Source organism: Bactrocera latifrons, unplaced genomic scaffold, assembly GCF_001853355.1.
Source record: "Bactrocera latifrons isolate USDA-ARS-PBARC rearing strain unplaced genomic scaffold, ASM185335v1 scaffold_0, whole genome shotgun sequence".
NCBI lineage: Eukaryota > Metazoa > Arthropoda > Insecta > Diptera > Tephritidae > Bactrocera > Bactrocera latifrons.
Genome location: NW_017534406.1, coordinates 5,445,664 through 5,471,382, shown reverse-complemented (window position 1 = coordinate 5,471,382; position 25,719 = coordinate 5,445,664). Strand labels below are relative to the sequence as shown.

The 25,719-nt window shown below is 34.8% G+C and overlaps 2 protein-coding genes across 2 annotated transcripts; one reads left to right on the top strand and one right to left on the bottom strand.

The window, feature by feature from the left end:
- Nucleotides 1-2,816: 2,816 nt before the first annotated feature.
- LOC108966944 lies at nucleotides 2,817-3,895 on the bottom strand. Its single transcript, XM_018930150.1, has one exon. It carries the CDS (start codon nucleotides 3,704-3,706, stop codon nucleotides 3,221-3,223), a length of 486 nt encoding a protein of 161 aa, XP_018785695.1. The 5' UTR covers nucleotides 3,707-3,895; the 3' UTR covers nucleotides 2,817-3,220.
- Nucleotides 3,896-8,346: 4,451 nt separating this feature from the next.
- Nucleotides 8,347-15,535, top strand: LOC108966652. The gene is made up of 3 exons (XM_018929706.1): nucleotides 8,347-8,531; nucleotides 13,242-15,069; nucleotides 15,222-15,535. Exons 2-3 carry the CDS (start codon nucleotides 13,638-13,640, stop codon nucleotides 15,284-15,286), a joined length of 1,497 nt encoding a protein of 498 aa, XP_018785251.1. The 5' UTR covers nucleotides 8,347-8,531; nucleotides 13,242-13,637; the 3' UTR covers nucleotides 15,287-15,535.
- The last annotated feature ends 10,184 nt before the right edge of the window (nucleotides 15,536-25,719 follow it).

Genomic DNA, 25,719 nt, shown 5'->3' with positions numbered 1-25,719 from the left:
CGATCGTTTTTTTATTAAAGTGAGTCTTGTTTATATATGTTTTCTTAAGCCTTAAGTTGTTATGCGAGTTTTTGTTTTGTCTTTCTTCTTCATAAAACCTTTTGTGCTTTCATTTTAATGTTCTTGACACATATTCGTTCCAGTTCTATTTCAGCTCTTACAATTTTTGAAAAAGTTGGGACAGCCACAGCCACCATTTTAAATTTTTTGAATAATAACAATTTGATAATCTCAAAGAATTATAAGAAATTTCAATGATTCAATTACTTCAGCTTTAGTCGCATATCTTGTTGAAAAAAGTTTTGAACATAATTTGAATGAATAAATCGTTACCTAAAGTGCAAAACAGTTTATCATCAAAAAAGTTCAAAATCAGTCAGATATAATAACCAATATATAACCATTCTATAGCCAAAACTCATATTTCGCTTCAATTTGAGTGTTTGATAACCAATATATAACTACATATTTTATAACCTAAATACACATTTTGTTTCAATATGATTTTTTCCTTCACTTGTAAACTTATGAATAGTTATGTTACCTTATTTTGCATTTTAGGTGAAAATATGTAGGAAAAATTTCATATAATACCTACTGTTTTCTCTGGGTGCCGGGTCACAGCGGAATTGCAGGTAACTGCAAAGCTGATGAGTTAGCAAGGAAAGGCACCCTAGAATCATTATCGGTAGAATGGAAACGGCTCGGTGCTCCTGTATCGTCTTGTGTTCTACTACCAGATAGGTGGGCTAAGGAATGTTAATCCAACGCTGGGCCAGCATCGGTACTTTTGCGGTTGCAAAAGCATTCTGGCCCAGGATAGATCGCAGGTGATCTAATGATCTTTTAAGCCTCAGTAAGGCTAACCTCTCATTATTAATGGGACTCTTAACAGGCCACTGTCCTATTGGCTTATATGAGGTAAGAATAGGTATCTTACTGGAAGCGGACTGTAGAAGCTGTTTGGAAGATGATGCGGTAGAAACAAGCCAGCACTTCCTGCTTGACTGTCCCGCGTTTGGGAGGTCAAGACTTAGACACTTGTGGGCGCATACCTTTGGACATCCCACCGAAATGGCGGGTCTTGAAGTTAAGCGTCTGTTTAACTATATATTGGCTACAAAGTGCTTCGCCAATCTGTAAGTTCGAACACGGGAGTTCTTTTCTATGGCATCACATTATTAGTCTAAGTGTGATCTTTGATAGAATGAAAGGATGAAATTAGTGGAATGTAAAAATGAACGTGATCAAGGCAGGTGAAATTCCACAGATATAAAAGAAAGGTATTGTACATTTCGTCCTGATATTTGAAAATGAGTGAGCATTGACGCCAAACAAGTGCACGACAGCAAAATTGCGTGTATTGGACTTAAAATATATTAAATATTTTTTTAATTTGCTTGTTTTTTTTTTTTTTTTTTTTTTTTTTTTTTTTTTTTTTTTTTTTTTTTATTTTTTTTTTTTTTTTTTTTTTTTTTTTTGCTTTATCCTCAGCTTGTGATCTTTGACATGCTCGAAATATAGCGACAATAAAAGGATCGATTTTCTAGGCTCAGGCCAATTCATTATCAAAGAGTACCGAAAAATTGGATAAATTTTCACAGTTTATTCGTTATTTGCGCTTAAAACTTAATTGCTATCATCACAACTAAAACCTTTCATGTAAGATATACATGCACATAATATATGTATGAACAACTGAGAGATAAAAATTTTTGAGCTTGTAAGTATATAAACTTTTCTATCATGTTTTTAACACGCAAAAGAAAACGTTGACACCCGTATCAAATATATATGTACAAAAATGATCAGCGTGGTGCGTTGAAGCGGTTTTTTTTTACTTTTTTTGTATGGGGAGTCTTTGAAAGATACCTAAATTTTTCCGAAGACCAATATGCCGACGTACTAAACTCTAAACTCCTCTTCATTCTTCTGATTCCGCTGTGTTACCCTTTTTTCTTCTCAGCTCTTTAAGAACTGTAGCAGAGCGCGCTCTGACGCCACACTAGTTTCGATTCAGTCATAAATCGCACTATGTTCTTCGGTGTCACTAGTTCCGTTATCCATTTCTCTTGATCGGGTCTCTACTTTTCATACTGCCGGCAGAAAAAGAAGATGTACGGCGCGTTTTCTCCTCTTCTGTCGCAGAAGCAACAATTCGCCCCGTCGTCATGTCCATATTTCTCATATTTATATCAAATTGCGTCAGGTAGAAATCTGTTTCTCCATGTTTCCCACCTAGCCATGCTTGTACATTTTTAATTAGCCTGTGGGTCCATCTCCCCGTTGTAGCTGCACTAATTGAGCCTTGTTTGCCTTCCTTCTTCACTTCCACCGTTAGTCGCCTGCCAAGTCTTATGGACCTGTTCCATGCTCTTTTGAGTTCCAAGGTCATTATATCTGATGACATGTGCCGCATTGCGAACTTCGTTTTCTTAGCATACGTCTTTTGCGTCTGTTATTTGCTCAGGAAATTGAAGGTTTGTTGCCGTTTTCTTTTATTGTTGCCCTGCATGATTGCAGAGGTTCTCAAGTTATGATAATATCATCCACGTGATTTGCACCTGCTTTATACAATACGTTCCACAACAATGGGCCCAGCATAGAACCTTATGGAACTCCTCCCGTTGCCGAAAATTTTTTCTGTATCATACAATAACCGCAGGTCAGGCAGGTAGCTGGATATAAGCCATATAATATACCTTTATACCATACAACCATCAGATACCTTCTATTGAGAGGACCATGTTTCGTTTTCTTTTTTGTAATGTTGCTTACATACTTACCACATTTAGTTCTTTAAAATAATTTTGCTATTTTAATGCTCTCTAATTTTTTTTCTTTATTTAGTTTGAGAATATTATACACGTTGCTCACGCTGATAACATTGCCTGTTTTCAGTATACCAAAAACAAATACTAAACATACAGATAAACATATCTAAACATATGTATATACAAAAATATATTTTTAAGCAATATTAACTTCACTAACAACAAATCGTTCATCTGATACTAAGAATCTCCAGTATTATTGGCAAATCTTTGCAAATATTTCTGTGACTCCGAATACTCATTAAATGTGTTTGTTATAGTTTCATGGAACTTCTATAAACTATGTTTTAAGCTACACCTAATTTTAGTAATGCGCTAACTTTTATAATTCTTTGGGATTAATCATCACTTCCTTAAAATCGAGAATACGTATATGTTTTCACTTCTCACTTTCTCAATTTACTGCAGTTGCCCAAAGCGTCCAAAATATGTCCATGGCCGCACTGTTGCTCAGCTTTGAGTATATCCGGATTTATCAGTTCCACATTGAGCAGCTTATGGGCTGTAAGTTCCTCCGAAGAATCCTTTGAGAATTTATCTTTAATATCGCCAAGTTTGTCTTTTATATCAGAACCCAGATCCTTGGCCTTCTCGCCAAACTTTTTGGCACCCTCCTTCAGCTCGGTACCAATTTTCTTTGCCTGTTCGGATACCTTTTCAGCGCCCTTCTTAATTTGGCAACCGACATTTTTGAAAAAATCGCGCACCTGATGCTCAGAGCTTTCCTCAGCGCTGCTCACTTTCGGTCCAATGATCGGTAAATCCGATAGCGAGGGTATGATTTTCTCATTGCAATCGAGTAAATCGCCTTGTACCGAGGTAGCGCAGAGGCATAGCAATGCTGCTGCAAACACGTAGATTAGATTTCTCATTTCAGCTTAGTTTAATGTTTTGTTCTTTCAATTTATTTATGCACACTTTCACTATCTCTTGATTTTTTCGTGTTTTGCCCAACAATAGAAGGCGTTGCGCTCGCGTTTATGATCCACCAACGGGTACGCGATAACTGTGACTGATTCTGTCTTCAGGCGACTACTACGGTTTTTATTTAATTGACAAATTTCGAAAGAATTTATTCAATCAAACAATTACGCGAAAACAGCACTGCGTCATGAGTGGATCGTATGAATATAACTGCTTATATACACACATCGACTTACATATTTACGAACGCTTAAGTAGACACCCGTTTTTGCGGTAATTTTATATCTCTCGTCTCGGTTTATGTGCTCTTATGCTGATTATTGTTTGATTTATATGTGTATTTCGCATGAACGCTATCAAGAAAAACAAGTAATGAGAGTATCTACAAACGGTAGAAGACGCATATGTTTGTGTGTGTGTATAGATATGTATGCCCTTATTTGAGATATTTATACTCCTTGTTTAGAACACAGAGCTTGACATTTGCGGAATGCGATTTGTTGCTGCTAATCAATTGAGCGCAAGTTCAGCCGTAATAGTTAATGAATGCTGCAACTTGTTTTATATTAAGTAATGGAGCTTCAGCCTAGCCACTTACATACATTTATATACTTATGTGGGTATGTATTTTCGTACCAAGGCTTTTATCAATTAAATTGGAGTGAGTAATGTTATTAAGCGGAACATCTTATTTTTAAACTTTCTGATAGTGTTATAAGTACATACGTACAAGCATATATATGATAATTGTATGTATGTGACATACATATATAAATAATGTACATATATATATGAGGATGGTTTGTTGATATAATGAGATCTTTGTTAGGTATGCCTTGAATTGGAATAACTGATGCTTTCGGTGACATAGTATACCAATATGAGCATTACTATTTCCTGTTATACTACAGCAAATGTGTAACTTTCGGCAAATTGGACAGTAATTTGCGATTTTCAGGACTCGACAAAAATAAACCCTATTCAGCGAATTTTGTCTTCAAAATAACATCAACTCCATGCATGCTCTATCATATCATCTACGAGGCTCTATTGAAAGCCCCTTTATTTATGAAATATCTGAATTGGGAAATAGTAATTTGAACGCACATTACATACGTACTAACAGGGGCAATTAAAGTAAACATTACAAAACTTTAGTAACAATTAGCTTTATGTTTTCTATTCTCTCACAAGTTGTTGAATAGACGGTAGTAATGATTTATGTTAACTGTTTCTTCGTACACTTTAAAATAGTGAAGGAACTCGTAAAATTATACATAGTATGTACAGGAGTGCAAGTATATCAAATCAATTGGAATGAATTTGGTAGAATGTGGCGAATATTTCCCTTTTAATCATAAAAAATACACTTTATGTACATACCTATATACATTAAGACAAAACAGCAACCGGAAATTATAATTAAATTCCCCGGAAAATGATATTCCAAAAAAATTTATTTTGCTAAGTAGTTAGGACTGTCAATAATTACGGTGCCAAATATGAGCCCGATCTGTCAACCAGTTTGTTTACAGCAATTACTTAAGTCAGTACAAAATATCGAAGAAGAATTTGTTTCAAACTTAGTATTTCACATAAAATTTCTTGTGCGAAATTGTTCTGAATGTTAGAAAATGCTTATTTTAATTTAGATTTATCAAAAACACAGGCTTACGAGTGCTACAAAGATTTCAAAGACAGTCGAGAGATCGTTGAAGACATGCCTCGTTCCAAACGACCTTCGAACCCTTAAATTCATGAAAATATTAAAAAAATGAAGGTGCTTAAAAATCATCAGGAAAATGTTAGAGAGATGGCAAGAGAGCTCGACATGTAATGATTTTGGTGGATATTATGGGTATCAAACGGGTTCTTGCTGGAGTTGTTCTGAGAAAGCTGAATGATAATTGTTTTTTCGACATTTGTGGTTTGGTACATGATGAAGTTACAGGAGGGACAGACGTTTAAGTTATATTTGGTCGTATTGAGGCGTTTGCTTGATGGATGAACATTTCATAGATTTTACTCGATGATAATACACCATCGCATCGAGCCACGATTGTGACAGTTGGGATTGGTGGCGATTACTTTGAAGGCGACAAAATAAATATTTTTGAATAATTAAATATTTTGCGTTTTGTTTAAAATTTCCTGGTACTTTTTTGACACAATGCGTATATTATAGGCAACAGTTTTCCCGGTGAATATTTAATGTATATAGGGTGTAGTAATTTATTCGCGATCGGAGTTCTCTTAAGAAAATTGAGTAACTCTTAACATAATACGACATGCAAAATGGTGGATAAAATCGCTTTAAAGCTTCTCCTAATTCGATTAGAATTCATTTCGGTGTAACAAGAAAACTGACTGATAAAAGTCCATATACACCGAATATATCAATTACAATATCAAATAACTCAGTAATAGTCATCGGAGTCTAGAGTGAAATATGTACATACGTATATTTGCATATTGGATACCTCAGTTTAGCTTACATACTCATGAACAAACAAACTTGAGTGTATACCTGCTATATACATAGGCATTTTTGAATACAAACAAAAGTTAGGAAAACAGAATTAATTATAAAATGTGACAAGACTCCACATTATGAGTGTGAGATTGACTAGGGAGACCGCTATAATATGTAGATGGTGTTGTAGATACCCTGTGAACAGTAAAATTCGTATCTTGTTTTGGATGAATAAATTGTTGAGCTATTAAACTAGTGATTGATATCGAGTTAGTTCATCAACAATACTTTCATACTGATATTTTTCATTTTAATCGGCATAGTATATATGGAGAAATAATTTATACCTTTCCTACAGGGATGCTTCGACACAGTGCAGGCTAAAATTAGGCAAGCATTCGCATTGTTCTGCAGCAGTAAATGAAACATAGTCTACTTTTAGGAGGAAGTTTTGCACTAGTCGTACATTAATGCCGCCTTTAACTAAACCAAATGATGAAATCAAACAAAACGAATGGTAATAAATTTTCATTAGTAAATCGATGAAATTTTCGAGAAATCAAACCCTTATAAATATTTCTGATACGAAGGCGAAAATGCCATCATCAAAAAAAATAAATATAAATTTATAGTTAAAAAAATAGTTTACGTATTATTTAATGTTTTGGAAAAGAAATTGTTCTTTTTTTTATAGAGGGTGTGTAATTACGTTTCAAAAACGTTTTTGGTAAAGTCACCGCTCCGGTGGTTCTACAACAACGCCTCTCAAAGAAAAGCTATTGGCCCCAATACACATATGCCAACTTTTTTTTCCAATTCAATGCCTTCAATGCGCCAATCGTATTTTCACTATTCTCAGGCACAAATAATATTTCAAAATCGTTCTTACTGATCCTTCCGTTATTCCAATAATGACAGTAAGATCTCTGACCGTTAATCGTCGATTCTCAAGCAACAATTCCTTTGTATTATTGACGTGTTGATCAGCAGTTGATGTTGATGGCGGTACTGGACGTGGTGCGTCATCAATGAGATCGCGACCATCTTTAAAAAATTGTGACAAACAATTATCACCGTAGGCATTTTCCAACATTCTGATCGTGTCAGCACCAGCAATTTGATTCTACATACAAACATTAATGGAACTAATTTTTTGATTAATTGCCAGCAAACTTTAGGAACTTTAGAAAGGCGAAGGTATATTCAAGAGTAATGATTATTTTGATGTGACATTTGGCACAGATGTCACTGATACTGCAAATTTTTGAGACGAATGGATTTTCGCGCGAAATTGAAAATAATAGGTCTTTCTATTTTTTATCAACAATAGTAAATGAATCAGTAATACCTTCTAAAATACTAGGTGACTTAGACTAAGAGTGGGTCATAATATAAATTGGTGCAAACAGTTGGAGAATTGGTTCACAAATTACCGTAGCTAGCAAACGTTTAAATAGAGCAAATAAAGTACATAAACATAAGGCACTCGAGCTACGCAATTTAACTTTTTAAATTCGAGTCGGATATCGTAAATTTCTATTCTTGAGTCAAGTTTTGTTAATAATTTTTGCTAAAACTAATCTATATGTGTAAAAAATCGTAGAAGTGAACATATGTATGTATGTATCCCATGTAAATTTATGTTATATAAACACAAATTTATTGGTTTATATATAGAGATAAATCTCATCAATCTTAACTCGAAAGCCAATTCAAATAAATTATGTTTCGAATAATTGTTTGTATGAGTTAACTCAAAAACAAAGCACAAAATATAGTATATACAAATAAATATTTGTTTGTATTAAATGCCGCCCACCACAAAAATCCGCTGCTCGCAGAAGCATGCTGCGCCGTTTTGAGAGTATTGCGCCAGCAAAAATGCATTGTGATTTTCTGAAATCTGAATGAGTGAAAGCGGTTTTGCAGAAATCGAGAACTTGTTTTCGAAATTTGAGCGTGACGGTGCGTTAAGTTTTAGCGTGCGAGTACGAGCGTGTATTTACTAATTTAATATTTTGTGTTTGACTTTGTTTTTGCATATAGGAAAATTGGCAGGAAAATCGCTCACATTAGCCGAATTCGCTGGCGCTCGTGCCAGTGTGAAATTCTCCGCTGGGCACAGCTGTTCGGTAATTTTGAGCTGAAAATTGCGGACATTCGATTATTGAAAAGCGGAGTGTCACATAGACGATCACGACAGCGACGCGACGTTCAATTGAATTTTGTATTTGTTTTTGTGATTGTTGGCAGACGTCAGCCTGTTGCTGCGCTAACAAAAAATATACATATTTTTTTAAGTATGTGGTATACATTAATTTCAAGAGTTGTACATAATATAAAATATAGTATATAATATATGCTTATTGTTGACATGCATACGTATGTATATATACTGATTGCATATGTTTTTGTATATAAAGCAGCGCGAAATTTTTTTTTATTAATTTATAGCTGGTGGAGTGTATGGTAAAAAGCCTGCAAATAATGTATGCATATCTTTTTGAAAATACTGCCTTAATGACATAAAATGTGTATTTTTATATACCTTATATATATGACTATACAAAAATTCTGAATAATCTGACGAAGCAGTAAAGTGTATATTTAAATAAAAACAAATAAAATTCAGCCACAAAATAATATTTTAAAATGTGATCTAAGCACTAAAAGACTTAAATGTTTTTTGAAGCGAACAAACCTCCGAACTAATTATAATTTATTTATATATCTGTTCTAATAATCGCTGACAACAAAGTGGTTCTATGCCTACAAAGTCAATTGAAATAATAAAAATGCAATTAATCTGATGACAATAACCACAACAAGTGCTTCTGACCCACTTATAAGACGTTGTTATATACATACATACATTGCACATACGTTCGTACATACATATGCTCAGAATACGCACATCAATAGTGCAATCGTGCGGGCAACATTTCAATTGATTGTCGTTGATATGTTAGTACTTGCCGATTTTGATATTGCACAGTGGACGCACAGAGGCGATCGCCAAAACTTCAGCGCAAGCACTAAAAGTGAAGTGAAATACACGAATACTAAGAAACAAACGTTAACGTCGGCTACACCGAAGCTATAATACTCTAGCTTAAAAGGGTATAAAAAAATTTTTTTTTTTACCTTGATTTCAATTTGTGTGGCAACTACATATATTATAAAGCGCTTCGATCTCTATTCTAAGATTGGACAATAATATGCGCTAAATTTCGTGAAGATATCTTGTCAAATGAAAAAGTTGTCCATACAAAAATTTGAGTTTGATCGGTCAATTCCATAGAGGGACTTGCATTTGATCAACCACTTTGTATGATTGCCATATTTTATAGTGTTCGATATCGAGGTTCCGTCAAATGAGCAATTATTGGTGAGGAAAGGCCGTGCACATAATTTCAGATCAATATTTTAAAAACTAAGGTACTAGTTCGCTTATATACATTATAAACATATATACATATGTGTATATACTGATCAAATTGAAAGGTGAATTTTGTCCGCGATATTAGTGGAAAATGTGGCGAAATGATAACATTATCGCACTTCTTTGTTCAATAAATTTCTATATAGTAAAAATCAAAGAATTCACTTTTATGATCTCACAAAACGACACATATTTCAAATACCAATGAATATTTGACGTGAAATTTAGCACTAATAGTACTACCAACTTACAGAAAAAGAAATTTACCGATTCAAAAAACACGCGAAGTATAAATTAAAAATTCACCTTTCCATTTGATCACAGTAGTATCACTGTAGTCTCCTATCTTTCATTCTGGATGTTACAAAGTTCGTGACAAATTTACTACACTCTGTTGTAGGTGTATTTAAATAATAAGTAATTCTTTACTAAAGCTTTAGTTAAACTTCCTTATCGTTATATATTATTTTCGTTTAATCATTTAATCAAGCTTTTTATAAGGTGGCAACCCTCTATAAATATTCTCAGTTGTAGGTCTTCTTAATTATCATTAGCTTTAGACCCATTTTATTGTGTTCATTTAACTTTTCAATTAATGTGACCTAAAATTTTAAAACAGGTGACAGTATTCAACTAAATTATCTCTACCGGCGCTCGTTATGTAGATATTTTTGGTTCACGCAGCGTTAAAGAGTAACGCATTGAACTCTTTATATTACACCAGATAGAGTTCATACCTTATCTATAATTATATTATATAGAGGAAATATTTGATTGTAGGTTTGATGAGAGTAATCAGACTTTAGATTATATCTGAGTCTGGGATTTCTATTTACGGAGCATTGGCCTCTGAATAAATTTTTGCACCTATCTGATAGATCAGGGTGCGTGGGGCGCGATTCGAGGATTGGGTGCATGTAATTACATAATACCCGATGTACTTGGACTTTAAGTATCTGGGTGATATGGGGATTAATAGGATTGATAAACGTTTAGATATTAGCGGTGCGATCTCCACTAGTCGGTGTGCCGAAAAGCTAGGGTCTTTTCCGTGTGAATTATTTAGGCGGCGAAGGAGTTTAGCGAGGAACTAGGTTCAGTTTTAGCGTGAATGGTATGTATATGTGATGCGTGTATGGAATCTAACCCCTGGTCATTAGTCCAGAACAGTATGGATGCTCACCTGGTAATAGCTTCGACTATTAAGTCTGACCGGAGACTTAATATTAATCTCATATCACGAGAGCAGGAGCCCTTGGAGTTCGCTCTAAGGTGCTCAAGCGGACTGATCCCTCGGACAGTATCGTGGTGGTTGTGATTAAAACGAATGAGGAAAGAACACTTTGTCAGTTGAGTGTGGAGTTGTATTGCAATCGGATGCTGAGCCCAAATTATTGCAGAGGGCCTCGAACCCTACTAAGGCAGTTAGAGTGTCTATTCCACACTGCCATGTGGTAAAGCTATCGTCACCAAGTTCACACTTTAAACTCACCAGACGTGCGTTTGTTTGATTTGAGATATTATTTCAACAATACCAGACTTCTAATGATGCCAAGAAACAGCAAGATATCTTAATTTATATTCAAGATGTAGCTTGAAAGCACAGATGGGCGAACGAACAGAGAGCGAAGCCGTTGTAAATAAAGTTCAGCGCGGCTCACTCGCCCAATTAGCTTCCTACGAAGTATTCGTGGTCGGAATTAAATAGAAATAATACTAATATTTCTATGTTGAAATCATATCGTTAATATAAGGTTTTCTCCGTCAAAGTGGGATGGTAAAAGGAATGATCTGCTGATCATCTATAAAAACTTTGGATTGTATGTCTTAAGTTGATAATAACAAAAGTCGTCTTAATTCAAAAAAAAAAATAAAATAAAAAATAAAAAAATAAGAAAAAAAAAAATAAAAAATGATCACATTTAAGAAATCTATTTTAAGACTGGCACTGTTTTCAACTCGATAAATTTGTCTTCGTTTATTTTGGTAAGCTGTTATACCTAAAGATAACAAGATAACGATCACAGCAATGGCGAATCGATGAAGGCTAATATTTTTTTACGCATAATCAGCGAAGAAGTGTGGGTAGAAAGTAGTAAAATTGGACAAAATTATTACTGATGGTCATTAATGTTTAACATAAAATAGTTTTTTTGATACAAAACTTTATATGAACAGCTCGAAAACAAGGTTAATTTTAATTAATAGAACTGTTTTAGAATTGTCGTTTTTCCTATATAAATTTCTTAATGGGTTACACAGTTTACGGGTTTCAAAAAATATATATTTTTTATTCTCTTATTAAATTCCACAATACTTCTAGAATATTTTCCTAAATTTTCAAGTTGATCCGAGGAATGGTTTCGGAGATACAGTCTTGGGACCATGTGCGCTCGAGTTTAGCTAGGCTAAGTGCGCCGCCTTTGAACGCAAAAATGTGTTTTTGAAGTCGGTTGGCAATATTTGTCGAGACCTACTCAACCGATCTTCATGAAATTTTACACAAGTTTTTGAAACACAATTCTTTATGTTCCGATTGATTATGAAAAATGGCGTCGAAAGGCTGAGTTTAAAATATTTTTTCCAAAAATTTCAGCATTTATTTGTTAATAATGCAACAATAAAAAATTCTAGTAAAAATCTTAATTTTTATGTGAGAAAACACTTTCTGAATAAAGATAGGTTTTACCCGGGGAAACCCTTAAACGATGTAAGTTAATTATTTAATTGCAATTTCTCAGTTGAAAGATTTTTTTGACAAATTCTTTCATTCAATACCGCCTACCATGTCCCACAGTGTGTCGCTGGTGTCGTAGTCGATTGAAAATAAATTCGAAAACGGCGCACGCATTCTATAAATACACACGAAGTAATGCGGGGCATTGTGCGGGTGATGTCAACGTTTGGTGCGACAAGAGCCAATGCTTTGCTGTTAAGATAAATAATATTTGAGAATAAAACGTGAGTGAAGCTGGAGGTCACAAGACATATAATGTGTTTGCATTTATATGCGGGCATAATTATTGAAGAGGTCAAGCGATTTTCTCCGATTATTACACTAATTATGTTAAATACAAGCGATTATGTTATAACTGCAAGATTTTTAGCAATTATGATAACCAACACGAATCAATGCAAAGTAACAAAATTATACAACAACAATATTTCATTAAAGTGCAACAAGCTGAATTATATACAACAAGAGCAACCACAAGAGCAGCTGATCAAGTGCAAACGCACAAAATATTCAGTGCAAAAACAGAAATATTTCACAAATGAGGTGTATGCTTTTGAAATTCCGCATATAAATACTTTGATACGAATATTTCTCATAAGCATGTWTGTATGTGTGCTGTTTTATATACAAATGCATGTACAAATATTAAACAATTCGTTTGTTTGTACATTTTTTATTTGGCACTTAGCCAGCGGCTTAATGGTGATCTTCATCTTCAGCGTCAGCTTTATCTGCAAAAATATATTTAAATAAAAAAAAAAAAAAAAAATATTTTTCATGTTGGCAATATTATCGAAGTTTTTTTGTGTTTTGTTTATTTTATCGCGGCAGTTGGTGTACATAGCATTGTTTGCTTCAACGTTAAGGCTGCTGCTGTCACATAAGGAAGAGCATTGCGAGTGGTGAATAGCGTTAAAGTTAACTAAGCGCATCAGAAATAAGTATAAATTAAATAAGAAAGAAATATAAATAAATAGAACAGGTGTGTTGCTAGTGGGCTGAATGTCATACTCTGACTAAGAAATGTATGAAGGCGGTGAGCGACGTGCGCACACGAACAAACGAATATATGAGCACACCTGTCAGCATATATAAATATCATTTGATGAGCGGTGTCGACGAACAGCTGAAAAATTGTGATTTTTTTTTCCTCTCCCCACCCGCCAGACCAGCAAGCTCAGGGCGCTCAGCTTAGGTCACTCATACGCCTCAGCACACGCGAACATAATGTCCGATTTGTTTGTAGATATGCAGCAGCGGCGCACAGCTGCAGCATTGGAAATTGCAAATCAACGAAAAAATAGACAGTATAATGGCAACAACAAGAGGCACGGCAACGCTTCATATGGCCGAAACAATGAATACACCAGAACACCTGATACAGCTTATTCATCACAGCATTCGGCAACGACCACCAGTGCCACCGCTAATGACGATTATGCTGATGCAGATGTTGGCGATGAGATCGCCAATGTTTTAAGCTTGAAACTGCGCAAACCGAAGCATTGGCGCTGGGAGCTGACTACATCACGTTCATGTTCCAACATCGCGCTGCCACGTATACTGCTCTACGATCATAAAGGTCAATTGTTGGTGGATGTGGACAGCCAAGAGGAGCAGTGCTATAGTCAGCCACAAACGACTACATCTCCAAAACCGATTAAAGAAAGAAATAATGCGCAGCCAGCACGCAAGCGGGTCAGCAAAGCTGCATCTACTAACTTGGCACAATCCATAAAACAAGCATTGGAACGACAATTTAGTGGCTTGCAAATACAAGAGGCGACACCCTCGCCGGTACCTTCTAACAAGAACAGTCTCGAGACCACGCCGTCCACCGAACATACCCCTACATTATCTTCAACAATTGACTATTTCACCAATGATCTGCCCGATTACAAAATACAGCGACGCGCCAATTCCTTGAAGGGTGTACGTTTCAAAGTTAACGAAATTCCCGATGAAAACTCCGATATAAATGGCAACGTTAAGAGCGCACACAACTCATTCAATCTAGCCGATTTGCCCACACCGCCTTCTACAACAACGACCCCAACCACACCGAGTAATTCTTCATCGTCGGGTCCACGTGAGAAGCGTCGCTACAGGCGTTCGCATAGTTCTGGGCGTTCACCGGCAACTTCTGAGTCGATACTGGAACGTTTTAGTTTCAATAAGGGACGCTTCTCTTCACCTGAAGATGCTGAGGAACACGAAGTCTATCACGCACCGCGCTATTTTCTGCGCACCAGCAAGGCAGGCACTCTGGTGGTGCAAGAGGAGAGCTTTAGCCGCTATCGTCGGCGACGTAAGCTACGCAACTCATCTACGGAAAATATACAGAGCGGTCAAGGAAGTGGCTCGAAGAGCTCACTCAAACTGTCGGACAGCGGCGCTCATGAGCAGCTGAGCGTAAGCGCTGCAGAGCGTACATGCGCTAGCCTGTTGAATGTGACGGAGCTAGGGCCACAGGTGGCACGAAGAAAGGTATTCCCAGTGCGTCGGTATCGTAGCGATGGTAATGTGTTGCTACAACAGCAGCCAATCAGCTCGGATGAGCACGAAGAGCGTGAGCGAGCACAAGCGAAAGCGAAAGACTCTGTGATAGCGCGGCAGCAGCAACGCAAATATCGCACTGATCGAAGAACGAGCAGAAAAGGTGAGCGTGTGTCTCTTTGCGTACACAGCATCTTTTATTTTCTACTTGTAAATAATTTAATTTTATTACCGTTGTATATTTTTATTTTGTTTATGCTGTGGAAGAAAACTAATTTAAATATTTTACATACTTAAATACTTTACCATTCACAGCACTGATTATTATTGATCCGGAAAATGTTGTACAGCCTGGCGCTGCTACCATGGGTTCAAGGTGATGGCTGCTATTTGCACGGGGCCAGTTGAGATCGTCTACCTCAACACTCTATACATACATACAAATAGTACATAGTACATAGTACATATGAAATTTAGCTTTAAATTGTGACTGTCTATGAATGTATGAGATTTTTTATTTATTTAAGTAAAGAGCAAGCTAAAAATGTAAACATCATCAACTGTTTGTATGTATAAAGAGTAAGCTTTTAAATTGTGATTGAATTAAATGTGAAGAAAACATAAAGAAATTTGTCTAGCATTATGCATAGCAGATATTTGTCTAGCCGTTTATCTCTTCATCTGAGTAAAAAAGATACATGAAGGCTACTTTATATCTGCCGGAGACTGGTATTGGACATGAACAAAATAATATCGAAAATCGCTTCATATGTTCTCCTTACCTTCATACAACTGTTTATGTTCTTTTGATTGACTGGTAAGTTATTTTCTGTTATTAGGCGGCCGGTTTCCCACTTGAATACTACTCAACATACCTGAGCAAAATAAGATGTTTTTAAGGTAATAATAATAAATATATATAAATATGTATCGATTGTAACTTAGAGAACATGTAGACGAGCAAGACGAGATCGAGAAGTGCAAAGAAAACTGCAGATCAGAGAGGACTTTGGTTCATAGTTCTGCCATGGGGAACTATTGTTCATACTTTTTTCTATCGAGAAACAAAGGAAATCTCAGGAATATATTTTTTCTTGAAGTTCTCTTGTAAATAAAACTATAAAAACCCGTCAAGCTAATTAAATTGTTCATACACTTCAGATATCAAGAAAAAGTCACTCGCAGAACCTGCTCCTATGAAAGCGAAAACAGTCCTTTTGTCAATTCATACGGATAATGTCCACTGTTTTGCGGAAGTTATAACAGGTGAATTACACTAAGCATTTAGGGAATAATGAATAAAAATGGATATGAATTGTCATATTCTAATCGATCTAACAGCATATTCGTCATGTCTTTCGTTTACCGGTGACTCCATTTGCCAGATCTTCATTGGGATTTGTTACTGCTCGCTGCACCAGATGTATTTTTACCAGAAGTGAAGAGTTGACATATGCGATAGATGTTAGAAAGATTAGATTCAGATAAAGTCAGCGAGATATATAGACTGATATGTTCGATAAAAAATAAACCATATATTTGGAGCTTCTAATATTCCGAACTTTCCCTGGTTGCCCGATTTCGAATAAATTTAGATAAGATGTGTCACTTTTTAGAGTCATTAATCACTATTCGCACTGAGGTTTGTTTAAATATTTGGATTTTCTTTTATAAATTAATTTTTGAAAAGCTCTACTCATGTCTCTGTATTAGAAGCAAAAGGACAGAACCCAAATGTAATATGATATTCGAATCACACTAGGACACTGAGGCAGGACTAAATTATAAATATGAATTATATAACAGGCGATCCAAGTAGTACTTTCTTCAATAACCTGTTAAGGTTTTTTTTTTTTGTTTTGCTCAGTATTACTTGGCATTTCATCGGAGTTACTTGCGTTTGAAAAACGCTTCCAAAAGTTTTAATTTTATTACAAAACATCACGTTCTGTAAACAATATGTTTCGTGCGCTTCGCTCAACTTATCAACTTATACCAACACCATCACCCCTCTTGAGACCCAGCATTCAATAGTGGATATTATTAGGCCGAATATACTAAGTCCAGCACGCAGTGAAGGAAATGTAGCAGTCGTAGCTGATAGGGTGCACTCAAACTGACGTGTGGAACGACTTGGCACATTCTACGTCGATATTCTTCATATGTTCCAACAAGATCCGACGTTTTCGAAAAAAATTTTTTTTAACCCTGAAGCCCATTTCGGCCTCAATGTGTATGTAATTGCCGCATTTGGCGTGTAGAGCAACCTGACGAGACTCAAAAGCTGTCATTTTATACAAGAAAAAAAAAAAAAAAACAACAGTTTAGTGTGGTTTTGTGGACCGTTGGAATCATTGGTCCATATTTCTTCAAAAATGATGCCAGTGAGAACGTAACCGTCAATAACGACCGTTATCGCGTCTCGATAACCATGATGAATTGAAGCTCGTGATCTCGGCTACACTTGGTCTCAACATAACGGCGCTACTTCCATACATCGCATCAATCAATGGATATATTTAGAGAACTCTTCGGTGCGTAGATAATTTTACATTTTGGTTTGATAGATTGGCCACCAATATCACGTGATATCCTACCATTAGACCCGATTCGCTTTAAGCTTTGAAGTAAAATATCACGCGTGTCTTTCCCCAGTTGCCAATCGAAATAGCTCGAGAGAGTCGTTGAAAATTAAACTCAATGCATGGATTATCTGATACATAGCCATGGCCAACAAAGAGATAAAATTCAAAACATCAATAACAATAAATGTTCTTTCGAATAATTATAAATATTCCCCATTAAGTTTCAAGTTGCTGTTTTTTTTTCTTCAAAAAAAACAAAAAAAAAAAAAAAAAAAAACAGAAAAAAAAAAAAAAAAAAAAAAAAAAAAAAACAAAAAAAAAAAAAAAAAAAAAAAAAAAAAAAAAAAGCTGGGAATCTCGAAATGGATCACCCTTTATTTCGTAAATTGAATTATCTTTTACATCACTTAAAAAAATGTGTCATAACTTATGGTTTTATACACTTAGATTTCGTCTGCTAAGTATTCGACTTGAAATAAATTCGCATACTTTTTCATGGATAATATAATTATTTTTAATAAATAAAATAATTATCATGTCACCTAAACTTGCCCAAGATTTCGGTGATTAACAGACTCTTTTCAATACCCTCTTGTTATTCAGTACTTTAACCCTTTGTGATCATATAAATATTTGATATTTAGCAGACTTTGGTTCAAATTGCCCGTAAATAATTTCTTGACTATTCTTGAGTAATACTAAAAGAGAGTGCAATCAGATCAGACCTTCCATTGGGCCCAATATGCCATGTATGGTAATTTCGGCTTTTCCATCTGACTTAACACCGATTCTGTTGGTATGATAAGTGACGCTTAAATGAAATTAAGTCGGTCTCTTAATCACAATATTGCTTAGCACCTAATATGGAAGTAAGTGGTCAAATTTTAATTTAAACCGCAAATCCCTAATAAAAAGGTTTCCGATATTACCACTTCCCAAGTTTGGTAATAAAAATTAACGGCGTGAATCATGTTGATAGTAGTTTTTTGTCTGATTTTATGCATGCACTCCTTCAATTGATAATACTAACTCGTAGTGCATCATACAATATTTCTTAGAAAGAATGGTTTTGAGTTGATTACTGAATTTGAGGTAAAGCGGTTTATAACGCTATAAAGAGTGTTTAAATAAGGAATAACACAAGAAAGCAATACAAAAAACAAAAAGAAAAACAAAAAAAAAAACTCTGGTATTTTCTACGTTATTTCGAGTTTCTCATTAAATTAAGCTTAATTATATGGTTTTCTCAAAATTTTAATGTGTCATAATGTGTATATATTATTTTAGTATCTTTTCTCATATCATATATTTTATTGTAAATATATCATTCATGAGCTATTGAGATGTGGTTTGAGATGTTAACTTACTTGGAGTTACTAAATAGGAACAAGTATTAATGAATTTTAGTCTATAATGGGTTACAAAACCTCTAGAATATTGTACTGAATTTTCAAGTTGATCTGAGTAATAGTTCCGGAGCTGCAGCCTGGAGAACTTGTGCACTCGAGGCTAGCTAGACTTAGTGCGCCGTTCTTTAAACGCGTTTTCTCAAAACTATGATTTTGAAGTTGGTTGGCAAGATATCTCGAGAACTACTCAACCGCTCTTCATGAAATGTTACCTAGGTCTTTGAGATACAATTCTTAAAGACTTCGACGAAGGATATTTTTTGGTTACAACTATTTGAAAAAAATAACTATATCCGCAGGTAATAATGCTGATATTTTTCGAGCACGTGCAATGCCTGATTTTGACAAAAACGTATTCAGTTTAACAAGTGATGGCAGATCTAATTGAATATTCAGAAAAAGGCGAAGTACTGAACATTGGAAACAAGATTTAATTAACATATTTAAGGCTCGTTTGAATGCTGCTAGTACTTAGTCAACAGAAATATTTAGTTATACCTGTAGCGTGTATTATATGAAGTATTAAATATATATGTATTGTGATAAAAGTGTATTAATAAACAAAGAGAGTACAAGCGAAAACTTGAATACAAATTCAGAAGTTTTAATAGAGCTTGTTATAAGTGCTCCATGGCATTCTATTTAGATTGGTACTGTAGTCAAGCGAATATTGTACTGAGGGTCATAGTAAGAAGGTGCACAAATGGTAGGAAATATTTCAAAAAGTAACCGTGTCTACGCCTTCAAATATGCTTAATGTTTATATCTCGTAAACTAGAACGGCAGGCATGCCAAACAACATACTTTCTGAGATTTCAAGCTACATTGTGAAAATGCTTGATATAGGACAATAAAACTTATTAATCGTGAGATAAAATATGATTCCGATCTTTCAGTTTTTATGGCTACATGCCATAGTGATGCGATCTGAACAATTTTTTGGAGACTGTATCATTACCATAGACACCCCATGCTAAAGTTCGGGAATATATCTTGTCAAATGAAAAATCTTTCCACATGAGCACTTGCTTTCCATCGTTCGATTTGCATTGCAGCTATATGCTACATTGATCCCGTATTGGCCGTTAGAAACCGAGAAGCCAGTTCGCATATATACAGGCAAACGGACATGCAAATCGGCAGAGATCGTCACGATAATTTGTATATTTGTATATGTATGTAATTTTTAAATTCTTCAACGCTTTTTTATGGGTTTTACAAACTTCGAGGAAAATATAATATTCCTTGTTCATGGTATATAATTCAAATTAAAACTCCTTTGCCGTGAAAGTTATTTTTAGTTTGGAAAAGATGAATACGTGATCATGTATGTATACCACTAACATATCTAACTCGATTGTTTTATTTTATCAGACCATACTGGAAATAGGTTAACCTTTCTGCAAAAAAAAAAAAAATAATCATAAGCGCCTTCAATTATTAAAAATCTTTACTCAAATCACAACAACACTGAATGTTTATAAATTACAATACATCTCAAAGTGATATATTTTCTAATTGTTCTGAATTTAAGGATAATATTAAGTTAACTCTTAGCGGCACTCTTACGGGCTTTAACCAACTAGGTTCTCTTTCTCAACCTGTCATGAAATCTGCTACTATGTGCTGCATTATAGGCTTTTCTAATACAGATCAGAGAAAGACTAATACAATCTATATGATTTATAGTCAGCCCCTACCCTTAAAAGATATATACGTACAGAAATTTTACAACTGAGGAACTATTAGTTAATGAGCTATAGCATTTTGTGTGAATCAATTTGTGTTAGTTTACAAAAAATTGATTAAAAAGTATTTCGTGTGTTAATAAAGCATTGCTTTTTGGTGGATACTGGTTGAACTTGGGCTTAACAATAGGGAAATCAACCTTTGTAAAGAAATTTGCAAAGTAAGAACGAGGCGAAATGAGCACCGTCATTTTACACTGGATTTCAATCTACAGTCCGCCTAATGGACTGCACATGATGAACCGGTACTCAAGCGTGGAAAGACGAAAAAGTCGGCTAGCAATGTTATGGTATCAGTTTTTTTGGGATGCACGTGGCATAATATTCATCGGCTGTTTACTGAGTCAGCTATGACCCATTATACTGCGTATTCTACCAATCCCAATATTTAGCAATTGTATAATTTTTGAGGAAGAATCAGTTTGAAATTGTACACATATACATTGTAATATATAGATATTTTATAGGGTCTCCGAAGTTTCCTTCTAAGTGTTAGAAACTTCATTTATTTATATATATATATATTATGATAAAATTTATACAAATTGCTTTGCCCTTTATCTTTTTTTATTAATATTAAATAAATATAGCAAACATACAATCATGATCATCTCCATTATATAAATCACAATTTTTTAAATTTGACTAAACACTATTAATATAGTTTGTGAAATTTTGCCATTAATGGCATTCAGCCTTCTTTTCAACATATAAACAGGGTTTAAGTTTGTCAAAACTACTGCTCGTTTCGAACCATCAATTGGAGATGATAATAGTTGCTGTATGAGATATGTTTCAGACACAGGCGAACTCCAAATGAATGCGCAATATATCATGCAGATTATTAAGATGATTCCAAAAATTTTCATTTCGACGAATTTAGAACAAATGGAGTAACACATCTTAGATATAGAACGATTTGAAGCAGCTGCTTGTTTGGCTTTTGATTGTTAACTAAACTGCAATTACCATGTGCAGTCTTTTATACAAAATTATTTCTTAGTAATGATTCGCTTAGTGTCCCAGTACTACATTTTAAACCGCATGTTAAAATTTCAAGTAAATTTTAACAGAGCACTTTTCAGCAACTTTTAACGACGTAAAGAACGATTAAAGTTTACGTGGTTTACTGGTTAATTGTGAATGAAATATATATACAAACAGTATCTGTTACAGTGCGAACAGTTTCTACTGATCCAAATTTATATAATCAAGACGTTTAGTGATCAATGAAAATACGTCAAGCAATTTCAATTGAGTATTTAGCATATTAGAAAAGATATGTCGAATGCATAGTAGATATGATTTTTATGGGTTTATCATTATTGTACAAAATGTCACAACGTCGGCATAACGCACATTGATAACCGATTTTATCAGCCATAAGAATTCTATTCCAAATCCAAAGATGCAGAGCAATATAAAAAGAGCACTATAACAACATGTGGAGCTGAACTTCTTAATCAATTACAATTAATTTAAAAGTATTGTTCGCAATTGGAACGATCCTGCTTTATTAGTTGAGATTTTAAACCACACGACAATTTTCAAAAGAATTCTTGCGGTGGAGTATTCATTAAACTTCCGAAAATAAAGGAGTGATCTTTAAGAAGAATGAGTTGTGACAAAAAACTATACAACACAGAACACAAACTACAAACAAATAAGACTTTTTCTGTATATTTGTATCAGAGGAAATAAACTAAATACTGATACCATATTGGGCAGGCCACTTGTGCCAATGATTGCCGCCGAACTATTTAAATAAGGCAGCGAAGAACTGATAAGGAGCATACATCAGATTCTTTGTAGAATATGGTTAGATGAAAGCATGCCCGACGATTGGAATTTAAGTGCACAACAAAATATTTCCTGTCATCAAACAAACAGTCGTCGCACTTGCCACTAGGCTCTTACGTCAACTGAATATATTGTTGACTGACATGACTTCAAAGTCGTAGATAAGTTCGTCTTTCTTGGAAGCAGTATTAACACCAACAAAAATGTCAGACAAAAATCCAACGCAGAATACCACTTGCCAAAAACAGGTGCCACTTCGCACTGAGTAGGCAACTGAGAAGTAAAGTCCTCTCTCGACGAACAAAAAACAAACTCTATACGTCATGATTTCCGTCCTGCTATATGAGGCAGAGGCGTAAACGATGACAACATCTGATGTGCATTGAAAACTTTGTAACAGAAATTATAGCCAGATTATGTATATTCTAAAATATTCATAGTTGGTTACAAGTCGTTGTTAAAGAGCATTTGTGCCTTTTACTAAGAGTTAGCAAATCCGTTTTTATCAGTTTTGTGCCCATTTATTAACTACTAGGGTAACTTATGTAAAAATTTAACATTTCTTCTGATACCTCAGTTTTGTTCGGTTTTATTAAAATTGATTAAAAAATTGTGGTTTATTGCTTTAGAGATCTTAATTGAACTAGGTAATTAATAGGAAAATTGTGGCTTTGCGCTAGGTCTATTGTGTCCTCCCCTATATAATGTACGATCATAAAGGTCCAGTATCCTGAACAACTCCAGGAGCCTGCTTGGCGCGACTGAATTTATATGATCCATGTCTAAGTAGATAAAATCTAGAGCCTTGAGCCTGATATTGTAAATTGCAGGGCAATCCTGGTGTTCTTGACTTTCCTGCTTCATGGCGGCAGAACCGGCAGTTTGCGCATGAAGCTATGACCATGTTGGACAATTACTTTCTGAGTCTGCAGTTACGTGTACAGAGCGTAACAAGAAGACGGAAGTGTATGGAGGTTTTTCATTTCGTTAAACTTTGCAAGGTTGACTCTCCCTGCTGTATGTTGCCAATGCTGTTTTCTCCCCACTCTCTCCTCCGTGCGGAGGAGTTCCTTTTTAGTGTAGGACCAATTATGTCACAAAACCGCATGGGTCTGGCGCCATCATCTTGGACGCTGCCGCAGAGCGAACAAATTCAAGCTTATAGCAAAGACTTCTGTTTGAAAGATGCTCGGAAAACGTTCCATTGGTATGAAGGTGTGATACCGGTGCGCTGCCATAGTGAAGTGACAAATTTCCTTTGTTAAATGGGGCATTTTATCTGGAATTAGGCATCAAATCAGCCCAATAATTCGGCATAGTAGAGCTGTGACTGTTTTGCTCTTTTCCAGGTAGCTGATATGGTTTTGTGAATCCCACAAAAGATTATGTTAATTTCCACGTTAGATATCTAATTTGGAAACACATGAAAGTGAATCATCCTTAAAAAACCGACGTGAGAGCACTTTGAAGTTCATCACAACAATTCCTGACGGTCGCTATTATATACTTATATGTATATATGCAGTAGCAACCCGTTTTCAATATATTACACCCTTTAAATTTGTTTAAAATTCAAATCAGAATCGCTTCCACAAATACTCGGACCAAAACTTCAAGTCCGCTTTGTCTTTCTCCGAAACTGAGCTACTCGTCAGTAATTTTTTTGCGGTATAGCACAATCTGTATGAGGTTGTTTTTCCGACCATAATATTAGCGATCTTTATACACAACACTTTAGCCGATGATATGTAAGACTATTAATAGATATTGGAAATTCCAAGTTTCTTTTTAGTAATTTATAACGGTTTTGCGGCATAATTAGTCTTACGGAAATGAGTGATACCATGTGCGTCAAACCGCATTACAAAAACATATGTCAAATATCATTGTAACTGCGCTTTACATAGCTTGCAGGGAATTGGTTCTGACGTTAAACAATATTGTTGGGGCAATCAAAAAATTGGTCAAAAAATTGGCAGATAAATATTTACCTCTAAAGGTTTCCAATCTCCTGTAATCTTATATGCCAAGGAATAAAATTTCCCATCAGGTTTCTTTCGAAATACACACACTGCATAATATACAGTCAAGCTCCCAAAATGCTTACTGTCCATTATAAACTCTTTAAAAGAAAAAGTATAAAGATTTAAAAATGACAAAGACAGGGTTTTCCCAAATCGTCATCATCAGCTGAAAAGTGGCCAGTCTTTACGATTTACGTCATGCAATGAAAAAGCTATATTCTACTGTATTTAGTTTCCACAGTTATATATAATTCTATTATTATTTTGCGCAACCGCATGGGCATAATAACTGAACTCATGCCATAAATACGGGCACATTTATGACAACATTTTAATAACGAACGAAAAACGATTAAACGAACAACCTTAAAATTAAATAATTTATTTATTCAAATCAAAAATGAAGTTTTTAAACAAATCTAATATCAAGTTTCTGACGATAATCCTTCTCATAACAGTAGCTCAAGTTCAGAGCTTCACTGCAGCAAGAAAACACCTAATGAAACGAGTAGTGTCAGATCCCCTTGAAGGGTCTTTAAGAGGAGCAGCTTCGGTATTGAAACCACACTAGCAAAAACTACTTGATATATTAAAAGAGAGAATTAAAAACGCTAATATTTTCAATTGAAAATTAAAACGAATCTAAACGAAAATATTGTGAATTTGTTATGTGATAAATAAAAAATTTTGTAAAACAAATAAGAATTCGTTTTAAATTATGTTAACGTTCTTGATTGAAAAATTTTTTTAGTGATCTTGGTGAGTTTGTTTCGGTACAAACTTGGTATTGAGACGCCAAATATTGGTGATTGACTCCCAAACAGGTCTGTAACATCTTCAACAATGCTTCCACTGGAAACATAAAATTTCTAGCAAACTTTTTATTTGTGAATACTTGGACCATTGCCAAAATACTCTGTGGTTTGAAAACTTTCGAGAAGTGGGCTTTGTTCCGCCTTCAAACGAGTTTAATTTATATATCTCATAAATCTCGAAAGCTAAATGGATTAGTTAAAATCATTATTATGAAGTATATTTCATTTTGAAATGTTGTGTAAAAGTTACGAATCATCAACAACATTCCTTAAATCGCAATGAAAATATTTATGTTGCTGCACACATATGTACATACATACATATAACGCACACAGTTTATTATACTCTCGCAACAAAGTTGCTAAAGAGAGTATTATAGTTTTGTTCACATAACGGTTGTTTGTAAGTCCTAAAACTAAAAGAGTCAGATA